This window comes from Aphidius gifuensis, linkage group LG1 (genome assembly GCF_014905175.1).
Source record: "Aphidius gifuensis isolate YNYX2018 linkage group LG1, ASM1490517v1, whole genome shotgun sequence".
Lineage (NCBI taxonomy): Eukaryota > Metazoa > Arthropoda > Insecta > Hymenoptera > Braconidae > Aphidius > Aphidius gifuensis.
The window spans coordinates 22,609,173-22,626,681 of record NC_057788.1 but is presented as its reverse complement, the minus strand read 5'-3'; the positions used below and the strand labels follow the sequence as shown (position 1 = coordinate 22,626,681).

The 17,509-nt window shown below is 26.0% G+C and overlaps 7 protein-coding genes across 10 annotated transcripts; 3 read left to right on the top strand and 4 right to left on the bottom strand.

The window, feature by feature from the left end:
- The first annotated feature begins 1 nt into the window (after position 1).
- On the top strand, positions 2 to 2,711 carry LOC122853256 (glyoxylate reductase/hydroxypyruvate reductase-like). 2 transcript variants are annotated; one of them, XM_044153626.1, is made up of 5 exons: positions 2 to 179; positions 579 to 844; positions 934 to 1,061; positions 1,134 to 1,323; positions 1,382 to 2,046. In XM_044153626.1, exons 2-5 carry the CDS (start codon positions 774 to 776, stop codon positions 1,950 to 1,952), a joined length of 960 nt encoding a protein of 319 aa, XP_044009561.1. In that variant the 5' UTR covers positions 2 to 179; positions 579 to 773; the 3' UTR covers positions 1,953 to 2,046. The 2 variants fall into 2 exon arrangements, with proteins under 2 accessions (XP_044009561.1, XP_044009552.1); XM_044153617.1 differs by having other exon boundaries at positions 2 to 844; positions 1,382 to 2,711.
- Positions 2,320 to 2,996, bottom strand: LOC122853291 (ragulator complex protein LAMTOR3-A). Its single transcript, XM_044153659.1, has 3 exons — positions 2,859 to 2,996; positions 2,527 to 2,754; positions 2,320 to 2,457 (listed from the first exon to the last, which is right to left on the bottom strand). The coding sequence occupies exons 1-3, from the start codon at positions 2,865 to 2,867 to the stop codon at positions 2,320 to 2,322; spliced, it is 375 nt and encodes a 124-aa protein (XP_044009594.1). The 5' UTR covers positions 2,868 to 2,996.
- Positions 2,997 to 3,123: 127 nt separating this feature from the next.
- On the bottom strand, positions 3,124 to 4,694 carry LOC122853246 (erlin-2-B-like). The gene is made up of 4 exons (XM_044153605.1): positions 4,516 to 4,694; positions 4,295 to 4,436; positions 3,772 to 4,220; positions 3,124 to 3,692 (listed from the first exon to the last, which is right to left on the bottom strand). Exons 2-4 carry the CDS (start codon positions 4,400 to 4,402, stop codon positions 3,257 to 3,259), a joined length of 993 nt encoding a protein of 330 aa, XP_044009540.1. The 5' UTR covers positions 4,403 to 4,436; positions 4,516 to 4,694; the 3' UTR covers positions 3,124 to 3,256.
- Positions 4,695 to 4,698: 4 nt separating this feature from the next.
- LOC122853223 (protein 5NUC-like) lies at positions 4,699 to 7,581 on the top strand. Of its 3 annotated transcripts, none has more exons than XM_044153560.1 (7): positions 4,699 to 5,020; positions 5,094 to 5,232; positions 5,292 to 5,505; positions 5,570 to 6,337; positions 6,394 to 6,498; positions 6,586 to 6,738; positions 6,805 to 7,581. In XM_044153560.1, the coding sequence occupies exons 2-7, from the start codon at positions 5,102 to 5,104 to the stop codon at positions 7,105 to 7,107; spliced, it is 1,674 nt and encodes a 557-aa protein (XP_044009495.1). In that variant the 5' UTR covers positions 4,699 to 5,020; positions 5,094 to 5,101; the 3' UTR covers positions 7,108 to 7,581. The 3 variants fall into 3 exon arrangements, with proteins under 3 accessions (XP_044009495.1, XP_044009514.1, XP_044009505.1); XM_044153579.1 differs by having other exon boundaries at positions 4,708 to 4,783; XM_044153570.1 differs by having other exon boundaries at positions 4,762 to 5,038.
- Positions 7,273 to 12,080, bottom strand: LOC122860811. The gene is made up of 11 exons (XM_044164811.1): positions 11,815 to 12,080; positions 11,673 to 11,731; positions 11,280 to 11,499; positions 10,556 to 11,201; positions 10,262 to 10,472; positions 9,791 to 10,167; positions 9,412 to 9,547; positions 9,086 to 9,284; positions 8,484 to 9,005; positions 7,923 to 8,421; positions 7,273 to 7,866 (listed from the first exon to the last, which is right to left on the bottom strand). Exons 1-11 carry the CDS (start codon positions 11,827 to 11,829, stop codon positions 7,601 to 7,603), a joined length of 3,150 nt encoding a protein of 1,049 aa, XP_044020746.1. The 5' UTR covers positions 11,830 to 12,080; the 3' UTR covers positions 7,273 to 7,600.
- Positions 12,081 to 12,530: 450 nt separating this feature from the next.
- Positions 12,531 to 14,598, top strand: LOC122853270 (voltage-dependent anion-selective channel-like). Its single transcript, XM_044153635.1, has 6 exons — positions 12,531 to 12,661; positions 13,347 to 13,670; positions 13,746 to 13,867; positions 13,956 to 14,064; positions 14,144 to 14,352; positions 14,461 to 14,598. The coding sequence occupies exons 2-6, from the start codon at positions 13,351 to 13,353 to the stop codon at positions 14,550 to 14,552; spliced, it is 852 nt and encodes a 283-aa protein (XP_044009570.1). The 5' UTR covers positions 12,531 to 12,661; positions 13,347 to 13,350; the 3' UTR covers positions 14,553 to 14,598.
- A 775-nt stretch (positions 14,599 to 15,373) lies between these two features.
- On the bottom strand, positions 15,374 to 17,468 carry LOC122853240 (COP9 signalosome complex subunit 4). Its single transcript, XM_044153593.1, has 7 exons — positions 17,265 to 17,468; positions 17,115 to 17,191; positions 16,876 to 16,994; positions 16,675 to 16,811; positions 16,295 to 16,599; positions 15,842 to 16,219; positions 15,374 to 15,760 (listed from the first exon to the last, which is right to left on the bottom strand). The coding sequence occupies exons 1-7, from the start codon at positions 17,345 to 17,347 to the stop codon at positions 15,624 to 15,626; spliced, it is 1,236 nt and encodes a 411-aa protein (XP_044009528.1). The 5' UTR covers positions 17,348 to 17,468; the 3' UTR covers positions 15,374 to 15,623.
- Positions 17,469 to 17,509: the final 41 nt, after the last annotated feature.

The window sequence follows — 17,509 nt, the reverse complement described above, 5'->3', positions numbered from 1 at the left end:
AATTTCGATTTTTTTTTCCATTTCTATTGGTTTTTTTGTTGGCTTGTCAAGTGACATGTTAATGATGAATGAATTTTACTGAGTGAAATGTCCGTCACTCAGAGAAAAGTAACGTCTTCTTGGACCAGTTGGACATGACAACGAGAAAGTGGCTTGATTAACGTCTACAACAACAGCATGTACAATCATTTCGATTAAATTTTTCAAATAACCTTGATAATATTTTGTTAAATAAACAAATAATATTTATTAATTTTGATATTAATTTTTGTTCAATAAATAATACTGTTTGATATTTATTTTTGATATTTTTTAAAAAATCAGATCATTATTTGTTTATTCATTTTATTGGTGATACGTATCATTGGGTTAGACCCAGTTAATATTAAATGAACACATATGTGAAATCAATATGATCATCCAGGACAAGGACATGATACTTTAGTCACATTTTTTTTTTTGTAAAAACAAAAAATATTCGTAAACAAAAATATTATTTTGATATTTTTGGAATAACCAAGATATTAGTGTGGCAAACCACTTCTAATTATTTTATTTTTCTTTATTTTTGTTATCAGTATACGCCTGCGTGGTAAATCCTTGTTTGACGTTGATTAATTCACGAGTGGTTATATAAATACACCGGGTTGATACTTTGATATCAGTTAACAGTTTTATAAAGTTATACTGATAGCCAAGAGATACATACTTGAGAAATATAACTTTTACTTTGTTAAAGTTAATAAAATAATTTATAAATTTTAAACATCATTATGACAAAACCAAAAGTTCTTGTTAATAGCTGTGATGCACCACAAGCTGGTCTTGATCTTCTTCGTACCAAGTAATTTAAATAAATAAGAAATATATATTTTTTTCTTCAACAAGAACATTAAAATATTGTCAAGTTATTTTAATGTTTTATTTTTTCAGGTGTGATTTAACTATTCTTCCAGATTGTAATCCAACACGTCAACAAATTTTAGATGCTATTCCAGGACACGATGCTATTTTTCTTGCTGTTCATGAGACAATTAACTCTGAATTTCTCAATGCTGCCGGTAATTTTTTTCATTGCTAGTCGTATTTTGTTAAACTTGTATAATTGTTTTTTTTTTCTATTATTTCTCAAGGAACAAGTCTCAAAGTAGTGTCAACAATGTCAGCTGGATATGATCATCTTGATGTACCTGAAATAAAACGTAGAGGTATTAAAGTTGGACATACACCAGATGTACTAAATGCTGCAGTATCAGAAATTGCTGTGATGCTTTTATTAAATGCTGCAAGACGTGCACATGAAGGTCGAAAACTTCTTGAAGCGTAAGTAATAGAATATTTAATTTAAAAATTAAATTTAAATTGTTTATTTTTATTCAAGTGGTCAAATAAATAAGAGTCCATCATGGTTATTGGGTCACGATTTACGTGGTTCAACTGTTGGAATTGTTGGTCTTGGTGGTATTGGACAAGCAACTGTTAAAAAATTAATACCATTTGAAGTTAAAAAATTTTTATATACTGGTCATTCAAAGAAAAAAGCTGGTGATGATTTGGGTGCTGTATTTGTATCATTAGATCAATTATTAGAAGAAAGTGATTTTATTATTGTAGCAACACCTTTGACAGCTGAAACACGTGGACTATTTGATGATAGCATGTTTAATAAAATGAAAAAAAATGCTATTTTTGTAAATGTTGGTCGTGGTGGTGTTGTTAAAACTGATGCTCTACTTAAAGCACTTAAAAATGGAACAATTTTTGCTGCTGGATTAGATGTTGTTGATCCTGAACCTTTACCAAGAGATCATGAATTATTGAGCTTGCCTAATTTTGAAATTATTCCACATCTTGGAAGTGCAACTATCAAAACACGAAATGACATGTCAACTGTTGCTGCAAAAAATATATTAAATGGTTTAGATGGTCTTCCATTAATTTATCCACTTTAAAATAAAATTAAAAAAAACTTTTCTGACCTCAATCATTCCAAATGCTATGAATATTTTTTTTTTATAATATACATATTTAATATACCATTATAATAATAAAAATAACTTAAAGCATAAAATTTAAAAATTATGATTATTTTTTTCAACTATTTTTACAATTGAGTAAAAAATTTATATTATTTGATAAACAGCTTTGTTTTTGTTTTTTTTTTTAATTTTTGGAACAATTGTCTTTCCACATAGTATCAGCCTCATTTTTATGATTACAATATTTATTATAGATTTAAAATATGTTAAATCACATAATGCTTTTGGGATGTCGTGCGATTTAATTAACTTATCACCGATAATAAACCACTGATAATCATCAAGCTTCTACAACAGCATTTTTAAGTTTACAAAGAATAGGATCAATTCTATCTTCAAGTGATAATATATGACCTGTATTGCTTTCAATTGATGCTATGAAACTGACAACAAGAGGCAATTTATTCATCTGTACCACCTAGAAATAATTAAATATTAAAATATTTTATCATCATCAAGTTATTAAATTAATTATAATAATTATTACTTGATAACCAGTGTACATGCAAATAATTGTTTCATTTTTTCCAAGGCCAAGTTTACTGCCTTGATCAGTTGCCATTCCAAATGTTGATAAAAAACTTGGTCTTGTTGCTACATCTGGTACATTGTCATTCGAAACTGATACAACTGGTACACCATCTCTGTCTGTTATCAATATACCATGAAGACCATCAACACTTTGCATAATTTGTTGTAAAAAATTTTTCAACTCCTTTTGTTTAAATAAAAATAAAACATAACCTTATTATTATTATCAAAAATTAATTGTCAAATATTTTTTTTTAATTATAACGTTGATCTTGAACATCAACTTACCACTGTCATTTTTAATAAATTAATCTATATTATTTAAATGTACAAAACAATGAAATAATTAACAACTAATCTAATGACAAACAATTGTGTTTTTATTATTGTGCAGTGACAAATGTTTTTTATTATTTTTTTTTTTTTTTTATAATACACACATACACCGCTGTGACTCACACATATGTATATTTGTTTGTTTTTTTCTTTCCTCATAGTTTAACAACAAAAATAATTTGTTAATAATAATAATGAAAAATAAATAAAGTATAGCTAAATTTAAATTAATTTAATTTATTTATTAATATATAAATTAAATTGAATAATGTAAATTAATAATAAAATGTAATGAAAATTAAAATGAATGTTATCACAATTAATTGAAATAAAAATACAATTAAATAATGTTATTTATTTGTTTCTTGTAATTTTTTGTTTTTATCATTGTAATTTTCAATTGTCGAATCTGAACAACTACCCATTGAAAACATTTTTGGTATATCTTGTCCATAATAAATTTTAGAATTTGTTGATAAACTTTCATATTTTTTTAATTCTAAAAATTCTTTAGTTAATAATAATTTATTTGCTTCAGCTTGTCTTTGCATTTGATAAAAATCAGCATCACTACGACTTTTACCTTTTGCTAAATGCATTTCATCTTCAATAAGTGCAATACGTTGTAATGATTCTTTTTCCATAACTTTTTGATTATAATGTATTTGTGCAACTTCTGATTCTTTTTCAGCTTCTATAATTGCTTTTTTTCTATCTGTTTCAGCATCTTTTTCAACAACTTTTTGATGTTGTACAGAAATAAGTAATTTTGTTTTTTCAGCTTCCCTAAAATAATAATAATAATTAAATAAATTATTTAAACAAAACCATTATAATAATTATTTTTAATTATTATTAATCTTACATTAGTTCATAATTTTTTCTGATTGCTTCTGGTATTTTTGGTTTAGTTACACGAACAGCTTGAATATTTAAACCTGGTGCAAGTTCATTTAAATCTCTTTGCAATGCTGTCTTTAAATTTTCATCAATTTGATCAAATAAATCAATATATACTTCATGAAGATTATGAACTGAACAAAATTGATTTAATTCATGATGTACTTTGTTAAATATTAATGTACGATCATAATCAGCTGTAAAATTTCTGACCATATTATAAACAGCATTTGAATCAAGAATATTAACAACTTCAATTCTATCAAAATAAATCATAACACCACCACTAGTACCACATGGTACATTTTTAACTTCATCAGTTTGTAGAGTTACTTGAACAGATCTATATGTTGTCAACAATGGAATCATCATATGAAAACCAGGATTGCTTACATGTGGCAATAATGCTCCTCCCTATAATTTATAACATACAATTATTAATAATTAATAACAATAATAAAAAAGAATAACAACAAAATGATAAATACCCTAAAGTAAACACCGACGTGGCCTTCATCAATTCGATGAATGGCAAAATTAAAAACAGAAGCCAGACCAATTAATAAAGTGACACCAACAATATTTTGATTAATCATTTTTTATTGAAATTATTATTTCAATTGTCTAAATCTAAAAACAATAAATATTTATTTATACACAAGGCTATTTATTTTATTAATATTTTTTAAAAATATGTAAATTAACAAACCTGATTGATGATTATTGAAAGTATATAAATTTAAATGATTGTATAGTAATATAAATGTTGTTTTGTCTATTTAATTATTGTATTAATACATAATTATTATAAATTGATAAATAATAATTTTTAGGTAGTTTAACCAGTCGCCATTGACCACGAATCACTTATACAAACACATGAACTTACACTTATACATTTGTTATTATCAACTACGGAGAAACCCGATAATTCTTCGAATATTTTCGAGATCCGGTGCTTTCCATGTGACAAACACGTTGGCATTTGATTATTTTTATTATTGACAACTTATTTTTATTTATTTATAAGTACCTTAATTGGATTCAATGTGATATAACATTATAACTATCATTAAAATGACAAATAGTCAAGGCTAAAGTTTGAGAGACACGCCTTGGCAACACAGCAACTTTTTTTTTTTTCTCATTAATTTTTAATAAATAAGGAAAAGAAGATTTTGTATATTGTCAATGATAATTTATCATTCTTTGAAGTAAAAAAAAACAAACAAGTTAGTTTTGACTCTCTTAAATATATAAGTACTAATAATAAATTATATTTTTCAGTATCAGATATGTCTCTAATACAAGGAATCAAATGGGCCATCTTGTTATTCATTTTATTGAGTGGTATATTTTTTGAAGCACCATTAAATGTTCAATCATTTAAACTCAATATTTTGCACACAAATGATATGCACTCCAGGTAAAATATGATAATATAAAATCAATGCTTTGTTTATATCTCTTTTTTTTTTTTTTTAGATTTTTGGAAACTTGTATAAATAAAAATACATCAAATGAAAAATGCTATGGTGGATTTCCTCGTCTTGTAACTCTCATAAATCAAGCAAAGAAGTCTGATAATTCAACAATATTTTTAAATGCTGGTGATACATATCAAGGTACTTACTGGTTTACAAAATACAAATGGGAAGTTGTTGCAAGAGGCTTAAATATGTTAAAACCTGATGCAATGGTAAGTTAATATTATCACAATATTATTATTACAACAATTGATAATAAAAATAAAATATTTTCAGTGTCTTGGAAATCATGAATTTGACAATGGTATAAATGGGCTTATTCCTTTTCTTGAAAATGCATCATATCCTGTACTTGCAGCAAACTTGGATTTAACAGAAGAACCTGAATTAGCTGTAACTGGAATAAAAAATAGTACAATCCTAACAGTAAATGATTATAAAATTGGCATAATTGGTTATCTGACAAACCAAACAAAACTAACTTCTAGTTCTAGAAATGTCAAGTTTCTTGATGAAGTTACAGTGATTCAAGAAGAAGCTAATAAACTTAAAGCTGATGGTATAGATATTCTGATAGCATTGGGTCACTCTGGCTACAAACTGGACAAAATAATTGCTGAACAAGTTGATGGTATTGATCTTGTAATTGGTGGCCATTCACATACTTTTTTATACAGTGGAAATCAGTCAAATTATGATACACCTGAAGGACCATATCCAACTAAAATCAAACAAAAAAATGGTAAAATTGTTTATGTTGTCCAGGCTTCAGCTTACACCAAGTACATGGGACATGTTGTCGTTAATTATGATGAGAAAGAAAAAAAAGTAATAAATATTACAGGAAGTCCAATTTTAGTTGATGATAGCATTGAAAATGACAAAGATGCTGTGGCTGAATTTGAAGAATTTCGTTTGCCAATAAAAGATGTAGAAGAAAAAATTGTTGGCTCTAGTTTAGTTCTCCTTGATGGAAAATTAAAAAATTGTCAACTTAAAGAGTGTAACTTTGGAAATCTTATAACTGATGCGATGATTGACTATGTACGTATTGAAATGTTAATGTTTATGATTTAGTTCAAAGTTATTTGTTTTTTCAGGCAAATAGACAAGATAATTTGACTGGAAAATGGAAATATCCATTAGTTGCATTTGTAGGAGCCGGCTATATTCGAGATTCTATTGATCAGCTTCCAAGTCATAAGGTATATTATTTTTTTGTATTGACCTTAGACATTTAATATTTAAAGAAATTATTTTACCATGATTTAATTATTTTATTTATTTTGTAGATAACAATGGGTGAAGTTTTAACAGTTTTTCCATTTGTTGATACAGTTTTACTTGTTGAAATTCCTGGTAAACTACTTCTCGATGCACTCGAATGGAGTGCATATAACGCTTTTAAATCCAACTATGCTTTTCTGCAGTTATCCGGTATCAAGGTAACAGATGATGCGCATTTATAATACAAAATATCTATATATATATATGTCATGTTTATTTTTTAGGTGACATATAATTTAGGAAATCCTTTTGGTTCGAGAGTTATTTCAGCACAGGTACGTTCTTTTAAAGGACGAATTCCCCACTTTGAAGATATTGACAAGGATAAAAATTATACTACAATTACCACAGATTATATTCATACTGGTGGTGATGGTTACACAATGTTTAAAAACTTAGAATGGTATTCATTGAATATAACAGGAGCTGAAGTTCTTGCTCAATATTTACAAATACACAGCCCTGTGTATCCGGGTATTGAATCAAGAATTAACTTTGTTTCTACTCAAAACTCAACTAACAATTAATCAAAGCAATCTTTGTTTTTTTTTTGCCTTAAAAATTACTAATCTATCGTACAATTTATTAAGAAAAAATAATCTATTTTTTAATACTAAAATTTATTGGAAGAGATAATTTGAATTTAAAATCATAAAAAACTTGATTTATTATTATTATTATTATTAAATAGAAAAAGTTTTAATCGTTCATACTGACATTGAAAGCTTGTCAATAAATTTTCCCAGGTATTCCCATGAAAATCCTGGATGAACTCACAGTATCGATATTCCAATTTAACAGATATGTCCTTGGCCGAAAGTCATAATACAAATTTCAATAACACTTTGATGAAATATTATTTAATATTGCAAGTATTTCTATGAAACAGATAAATGATTCTCATGATTAGCATTGACTTGATTATAGTCAAGGTTTATCATTCATTAATATATTTACATTCGTAGGAATTCAATTGAATAAAAAAATTAATAAATACGATATTTCTACATCATCGAGCATTTATTGATTCAATTTATCAACACGTGCAAGTGCTTTAACATCTTCAATTTTATCTCTGATATTTTTATATTGTTCAAGTGCCTTTTTAGCTAATAAACCTTCTGGATTTGTTGATGGTTCTAGCAGCAACATGCTCAGGGATTTTTTTAATAAATCCATTGATTTTTGTAGACGTTTTGACAATTCATCTGGTGTTATTTCACCGGACATGTAATCACGATCAGCCAAAATTTCAATTGGCAAATGCATTTCATACAAAATTATTCCTAATTAAAAAAAACAAATTAATATCTATATTAAATTAATATACATTTTAAAATACCTTTTAATCTTGAAATTCCAGGCTCAATAATTTCATGAACATCAAGTATATCTTCATAAAGTTCAAGCATTCTTTTTAAAATTTTTTTTTGTGGATTTAATGAAATTAATTCCATTCTATAATTCATAAGTAATTTTTGTTTTAAATTAATCATAATAAAATGATTTGAATGATAAGTAAATGATAATTTATTTAATAAATTTTCTAAATCTTTTGTATTTGTATTATTGATAAATTCATTAATTTTTTCATTAGTTAAATATAATGTTGTTTTAATTAAACTTCCAGAATAATATTTTAAACATTTTGAGCATTGCCAAGTTTTATCTTTATCATATGGATTTTTAATTAATTTTTTAAGTTGTATTAATCCTATTTTACAACATGGACATTTAATTGAACTTAAATTTGTACCAAGTTCTGATGGATCACTGCATAATTTACATTCACAATCAAAATATTTTCCTTCACGAAGATACTCTCTTCTGTCAACAACACCCTGCAAATAAATATATTATCAACAAGTGTAATTTTAAAATAGATTATGTTTTTTTTTTCTACCAAAAGAGCTGAAGTATAATGATAAAAAATTCCTTGTCCTTCATCAATTGGACAACTAGCATAAACAGTTAGCTGAAAATCATCATCAACAGTTATATGTGTATTTCCTCGACAGTCATGAGCCATCAATGATGCCTCAGTGTACAAACCACGCAATGGTGATTCATCAAGAGTACCAGGTGATCGTAATTCAAAAGAATTAACATCAATAATACCACAAATTTTTTGTAAAAGTTCTTCATCTTCCTCATCTTTTTTATCAATTAAATCATATTTTTTCAAGGTGTCAATAACATTATTTTGACTTTCAAACCAAATTTTTGTGTCTCTTCTTGTCTCCAAGTGTCCTTCTAATTTTAATATTTTATTCCAAACACTTGGATCACGTTTTTTTACTAAATACAAACGTAAAAATAAAAGAATTGATCGAGTTTCATGTATTGTCATTTGTGAAAGTACTTTTTTAGAATTTTTTAATTTAAATAATTCACATTCTTCAGTAGTATGATGATTTTTTCTTTCCTATTATAAAATATTAATTAAATTTTAATATTTATTATCAATTAGTTTGGTATTTAATAAAGGATATTGTTTAGTATGACCTTGCAGGATGATGAACAAAAGAAAGCAACCCCACAATCATTGCATAGATATTTAAAATCAATAATGTCAATACGAGGGATGACCCTGATGCAAGCAAAGCAAAGTGAATTTGAATTGAACACAGCTGGTCCAATGGCAATTGGATTGTCACGTAAAATTACTTCTCCTGGTAATAATTTTTTTGCTGCTATTAAATACCTGGAACAAAAAATATATACATGGATGAATTTCATATTAAAAATCAAGAATAAAAAAGTTGATTCGTTTTAAATTTATTCAACTGAATAAATCTGGGAATCAAAATAATATAAATGAAAAAATTTACCTTCCATATTTTTCAGAGTGGGATTCTTTGTATTTGCTGATATTAAAAATTTCTTCAATTTTCATAATGAAACAGTTTGTTTGTACATTGAGAAAGTAATACGACTGCTCTTCTAGTCTCGGTACCAAATATAACAAGTAAGTTTAATTTTAAAATTAGAAACTTAACTGCTCTGAATGACTGCACTTTCATCAAGATAAACTATAAACTAAATATAAACTAAAATAAATACAGTCTTGCAATTTTATTTTGTACATAGCAATTGGGTATTTTAAAATAACAATAAATCAAAAACAATTTTTAGTGTTATTTATATATATTTATTATATAAATTTGATACAATAAAAAACAATAATTTTCATTTGAAATATATGTTTTTAAAGTTCTTGAATTGATTGTTCAAGTTGTATCAGGGATTGTTTAGCAACAATTCCAATTTGTCCTTCTGGAGTATCTTCAGGTTCTAAAGATAAAATTGTTGCAGCTTCTTTAAGAATATTAGCAGCTTCAATCATTTTTGGTTTTAAACCATCATTATCAATAACACCAGCATTCCATTGTGATTTTGCAATAAATAAAAGTGGAGCATGTAATTCATACAATGTTAATCCTCTCATTCTTGTATATCCTGGTTCAACAGAATTTAATACTTGAAGAATTAAATGGCACATTTCTACTTTATGTTCTAATATAATATCTGGTAGATCATCAAGCATGTATTCATCAACACGTCCATACAATTGTACCAATGAGTATCTAAAATAAAAAAAAATATGTGTTAATTGATAAATGAAAGCATGCTTAAATTTAATTATCAAGTATTACTGTATTTTTTTTCAATTAGACTTACTTAAGCATAACAAGAAATGCATGACGTGGATGTAAAACAGAATGATATTTTTTAATAACTTGTTCTCTAGCTTGAATAGCTTCTGGACCATGAGCCATTGTTATCATTTCAACATTGTCAATTTCATTATTTATTATTGTAAATACTTTTTTAACAGCAGCTGCTGATGTTGTAAATTCACAGTGTGTACATTTCCAAATACTTTCTGGATCTATAATCATCATCATCATTATCAATATTATTTTTAAATCAATTTAAAAACAATTTCAAATGTAAATTAATAAATAAAATTACCAAGTGAATCAAGAGTTATGACAATTCCATTATCACATTTGCTACATTTTAATGATGACAAATGTGTACCAAGTTCAGTTGGATCTGAGCATCTGTTACAAGCACATGAAAAATGTTTTCCTTCTAATAATTGTTCTCTTCTTAATAATGTTGGTAACAATGATGATACATAACTACCATATATTTCACTACCTTTTGGTATTTTTACTGATGCTCTTAATACAATTTTATAATCATCAGGATAAACACTATGATTTGTATTTGATACACATGAATGATTTGTCAATGCAACTGTTGGATATAGTGCTCTTGCTGAATAGCCACTTTTTGTTCTAACTTCATGTGTATTTATTTCAAGTATTCCACATGCTGTTTGTATATCATTCTCTGTAAATCTATCAAGTTTTAAACGATCTCTGATAAATGTTACAATATTAACATGATCTGTTTTCCATTGATTTTTTGTTGATCTTTTTTCATTGTGTGATTCTTTATTTTTAATTTCATTATTCCATTTATCTGGATATTTTTCTGATGCCAAAAGTAATCTAAGTGGTGTTATGCATTCAAAATGAGGAATTCCATTTTCATATGTACCTTCTAATATTTCAGTTACATTAAATTTTTCACGTGCATTTGCAAATATCTGTTTAAAAAAAGGAAAAATGTATTGGTATTTAAGAAAACATATTGTTGATAATTTTGTTATTGTTTATTTACTCACTGAACACTCGTAGTCACAATGTTGTGGTGCATTTCCACACTCTTCACCACAAACTGGCCAGCCACATTTTGAACAAAGTGGTTGACTATCTTCAGTTGGTGGCCATGGTGTATAGCATGATAAACAGAGTGGATATGTTGATGATTTTGGTCCAACAATAAATGGTTTTTCACTAACAATAACATCACCAGGTTCAAGATCTTTATCAGCTACCATGTACCTTAAATTATTCGTTTATTTATTAATTTTATTACCAAGAATTTTAAGTGACTTTAGTCAACAGTTACTCCAGGAGAAAAAAAATAAAAAAAGCATTTGTTTCAAAGTAAAATTAGATGTGTAATAAATAGAAACAGTCTGATGAGGACAATGAACTACTGTTGTTTAACTTACTTTCCAACTTGGTCATTTTGAAGAATCTTAAATGTCTCACCAACTGATTCAACTGAATTCTAAAAAACAAAATAGATCTATAAGTATTTTATATTTTTTTTAACAGTTACTTATTACTCAAGTTTATATTTTTCGAAAATACCTTTTCTTCTGACATGATTAATAATATTTTCTTTTCTTTTTAGAATGTTTGAAAATGTTTGCTTTCAAGTTTGGCACTTTTTGTTGGACTGATTGAATAAATGAAATCATTGCTTGGTTTTATATATGTTGGATAAAATTAAAAATAAGCCAGTACAGTGATTGCCAAAAGTAACATCTAGAATTTACTAATATATTCTACTGTATTCTTTAATACAATATAAATTTTTGCACAAGGAACCAATATTTAATTTTACTCCTATATGATGTTCCTTACAAGTTGTTTACATTGAGTGTTTATATCAAAAATCAAAATAATAAACACACAAAAAAAATCAAATCAAAACAACAACAACAACAACAACAACAGCAATATTTTTTTTCTCTAGATTTAAAAAATACATTGGTTTTATTAAAAATATTTTTCATTTATAATTTTTATCTATATTTTTGAATAAAATTGTTAATAATAATAAACATGTTTTTATTATTATTATTATTATTATTATTTTTTAATGGAAACCGGAATTGAACCAATTTCCCCTTAAAAAAATTTCAATATTAAAAAATGATAAATAAATAACATTTAAATAATTGATTAATTTTTGTTTTCATTTATTTTAATTGTCTAAATATGAATATATATTATTTATAATTTTTTTATTATTATTAACAATTATTAATAAATTTATGGGCGGAAAGAGGGGAGAAAAAAATTAACGCATGCGTAGTAAAGTGCACCACTAAGTACAGAACCTTGACCGGCAGAAAGCTTTTCATACAGACACACAGGCATCTGAGTGAATTTCATTTTTATAAGGGTGAATCAGTTAACAATTAAAACAAAGGTGAGTCTATTTATTAACCTATAATATAAAAAATTAATTTATTATTATTTATTATATATTTTTGTAATATTAAAATTGATAACGAGTAAATTAAAAATGCCGGTACGAAGAAGAATGGCCCTGGCAATGTCGACACCATGAAAAGATCTCAAACAATTTTATCATCTAGATAATCATTAAAATCATCACTCATTTTCATTAAATAATTAATAATTATTTGTTTATTTTAGTTTAAATAATTTATAATAATTTTAATTATTTCATTTTAAAACAAACAGTGATGAAAAAATTATAAAAAAAAAAAATCTTGATTTACGCCTTATGTAATACGTGTATGAAGTTTCCAAGTCAATAACGCCTTGATATTTGTCGGCGCCTATGTGACGACAAATAATAATTGTATAATTTTTTTATTTTATTACTTAATATATAAATATTATTATTAACAATACTATTTTATTTTTAACAATTATTTTATGCAGTTTTTGATGAAAATTGGAGTGATGCAATAATCAATTTTTTGTTGTCAAGGTCAAAATATAAAAATTAGGACAAACAACTTGGCTAAATTGTCCCATGATCTGATTATTTATTTTTTTAAATATTTCCTTATTAAAGATTAAAACAACAAGATAATAAATAATCATGAATAATTTATTAATTTTAATTTGTTTATTTTTTATAGAAAAATGGCACCTCCAACATATGGTGATTTGGGAAAAAATGCACGTGATGTATTTGGAAAAGGATTTCATTTTGGTTTATTAAAATTAGATGTTAAAACTAAAACTGAATCAGGTGTTGAATTTTCAAGTGGTGGATTTTCAAACCAAGATACTGGTGTTGTTGTTGGTAATTTGGAGACAAAATATAAGATCAAAGAATATGGTTTGACATTTTCGGAAAAATGGAATACAGATAATCTTCTTGGTACTGATATAACAATTGCTGATAAATTAGTACAAGGACTTAGTGTTGGTTTTAATTGTACATTCTCACCACAAACTGGGTAATTATTATTTAGCTTATATTTTATATTTACAAACAAACTTTGTTTAATTTAAAATATACCTATGTTATTTAGAAACAAGACTGGAAAGTTGAAGACAACTTACAAACATGATCTCGTATCAGCCACTGCCGATTTTGACCTCAATCTTAATGCTGGTCCATTGATTCACTCAACAGCTGTTGTTGGATATCAAGGTAAAAAATACCTAAACAACATTATTTAAATTTTAATTATTTTTAATGACTTGAATATTAATTAATTCATATTATTTTATGTAATTAGGATGGCTCGCTGGTTACCAGACATCATTTGATTCCCAGAGAAGCAAAATCACTAAAAATAACTTTGCCCTTGGCTTCACTGCAAAAGACTTTGCTATGCATGCATCAGTGTAAGTTAATTTAAATTATTAAAACAACTGTATTAACTTTATTATTGATCAAACAATATATTATTATTTTAAATTACAGTGACAATGGTCGTGACTTCAATGGCTCAATTTATCACAAAGTTAAGCCTGGTCTAGAGGGTGCAATTAATCTTGCATGGAATGCTGGTAATAATGCAACACAATTTGGTCTTGGTACCAAGTATGATCTTGATCATGATGCTTCATTGAGGGCCAAGGTTAACTCACAACTCCAAATTGGTTTGGGATATCAACAAAAATTACGTGATGGTAAGTTTAATTTTTATTTAAACAGCATTAGTTTTTTCATACCAAGATGATGTTGGTTTCTTTTTTTTCTTTAAATATTTATTTAATTATTTATTTTTTTACTTTTAGGAGTTACACTCAGTCTTTCAACAAACATTGATGGAAAGAACTTTGGATCTGGTGGCCACAAAATTGGTGTTGCTCTCGAACTCGAGGCTTAAATATTATCATTCATCTTGAAATAAAAAAAAGAAAAAAAAAAAAAAACATTATCAATTAATAATAAAGGAAACAAAATAAAATGAAAAGTTGATTATTATATCATGTCTTGCTCGAATGATTATTATTTAAATTAAATTATGGTGAACATTAAATCATATCACCATGATGATAATTGCGCACTTAGAAAGATAGTTTAATCATTAATTTATTGGATAAATATTTTAATCAAATATCACGAAATCTAGTTGGGACAACACGTTGATTATTATGTGAAATATAAAAAATTTTAATAATCCAGTTAAACTGGTGTTTGAATAATAATTAACTAGCAGGATAAATTTACTTGCAAATTATAAAAACTATTAATAAAATTGATCTGTCATGATTTTTAATCAATATTGATTTTTGTCATTGTATTAATATTAATCTAAAATTAATTCACGAGTATTGTTTATTAACAATATGATTATTTTAAAAACTGCAATAACTTTTTTTTCCTTCACCTTGATCTGTCATAAATACTCGTAAATTAACTCTTTTTTTTTAATTAATAAGTAACAACATAAAACAGTTAGTACAATTATCGAATTCAATTGAATCAATAATTAAAATAAACTATTTGTAATTGTTAAAATATGCTTTTTTGTTGGCTACATTATCCTTCCTTTGTTGATTAAATATTTTTCAAAATAAATAATTTGTCAAGTATAATCAATACTTAAATTAAAAATAATAATCATCATTGAATTGTATTAATGCTTGTAGAGCAACTTGGACCAGTTGATTAAATAAAATTATGAAAAAATGATTGTTACTACAAGTTTTATGGATAATGTTTATTTACATTGAAAGAAAACAAGCTTACAATAAGTTTTTTTTTTTTTTTTTCTTTCTTTTTGTTTTCTTTGATTTCATTAAAAATGCGTGAAAAATCATTAACGAATGTTATCAACGAACAGGCACTGAATTAAAATTAAGCTTTGTTCGTTGTTGCTTAGTTTTTTTTTTTTTTTTTTTTTTTGTTTTTGTTATTTTCTTAGAAAAATTTTTTATTTGATTGCTAATTATAATTAATTAACCAGTTTGTTTTCTTCAGTGCATTTTGCCACCCAGTCTGGTTCTGTTTGAGCAATTTTTTCAATTATTTGATTAACCTGATAACAAAGTGATTGAATTTGTTTGTCCCATGTTGGTAACATTTCTCTGGCTGTAAACAAGAAAATAAATATTAATTATCAAGTACAGACTAATGATGATAATGATGATGATGGAAAAATAATAATCTTACTTTCAAAATGAACAATTGAATCAATTTGATCAATGTATCCATTCATACGGCCTTCAACAATCATTTGACTGGCAATTTTTTCACCATTAACTGGTGGAATTTCCAATAATGCACCAAGTTCTTCAAAGGCAATATTATTATAAAGTTTACTTGCTGAAAGTAAATTATGTTCAATAACAGCACGATCAAGAATTGTTGAACCAAGTCCATCAGTTGTAGAAGCTTTTTGATGAGGCTGAAGAAGTGCTTCAAATTCTTGAAGTTCAGAACGACGAATTATTCTATCCAAATACATTTTTTCAAGTATTGAATAAGCTGGTAATTGTTGACAACGTTCATCCTTAAATAGTGTTGCTAACATTCTACTTCTTTGTTGTCCTAAAAAAATATTAATTAAAATTTTGTTAATTTAAAATTTAACAGATAAATAATAATATTATTTTTAATAATTACCAGCTGATGCAAGAATTGTACAAATTAAAGCATTACGAAGAGCAGTCATACGTTCATCTTCATGAATAATTGATCTGTATGATAATTCATTATATCTTTGTGCAGCTTCAATGAATTTTCTTCGATAATCAAGTACCCTTGCATAACAAACTTTGTAATAAATTTGTAATTGTTCATTTTTTGATTCAGCTTGAAGTAATGATGCACGATTTATAAATGCCTCAGCTTGAATTGGATCATCATCCTCCAAATATAATCTTGCTATTTTAAGGTATGTATCAAGTTTGTAATCAACTGCATATTGTCTAAAAAAAATATAGATTATTATTATTATAAAATTTGTAATTTAACAAAGCTATATATTATCTTTGTTTAATTACTTTTGTCCAGTTTCCAAAGGTATTCCTACAAGAACATTAGCAGCTTCTCTCCATACTTGATTTCTTTCATAAATATCAGCCAAATGCTGTCTAATAATGGCTACTTGTTCTTCAAATGAAATTACTCTAGGTTGTACCTGTAAAAATATATACTCATTATAAATCTGTACGAATAAAACATTTAGTTTATAGGTTAATTACCTTTTCCAGTGTATAATGAGAAACAGCTTTTGATATTTCATCAGGAAGATGTTGTAATTTATGACTGACATCAGTCAAAACTTGTCTTGATATTACAAGGCTAACATTTTCATTAACAACTGTAAAAATATATATTTTTATTTAAGGTTATATCTCATTTTAATTATTCAATTTTTATAACAAACAAATATCATTGTAAAATATGGAATAATTAGTGTATTATATTGATAACAACTTACTTGCTTCAATAAGAACTTTTAATGTTTCAACAAGTTCCTCTGGTGATGCTAATATTTCTTCCAAAATTGTTCGGTATCTATGAGATTGACAGTCAATTATTATTACAAGATTCAATTAATCAATGAATTAATAATACAAATTAAACTTACTTTTCAGCTTGATCTTTATGAGATCCACCAGAATTATGTAAATTTGTTAATTGTTGGCGAACGTAAGCAACGGTCACCACCATTTTTATACAATTATTTATATTATTTATATATTTATTTTTCAGCCTTTTCAATATGACTGTTTTTTTTTTTTCTTTTTTCTATCTAGTCTTCTTGAAAATAACACCCCCAGAGAGAGAGAGAGCAAGAGAGGGAGAAAGAGAGAAACAAAAATAATAATAGAC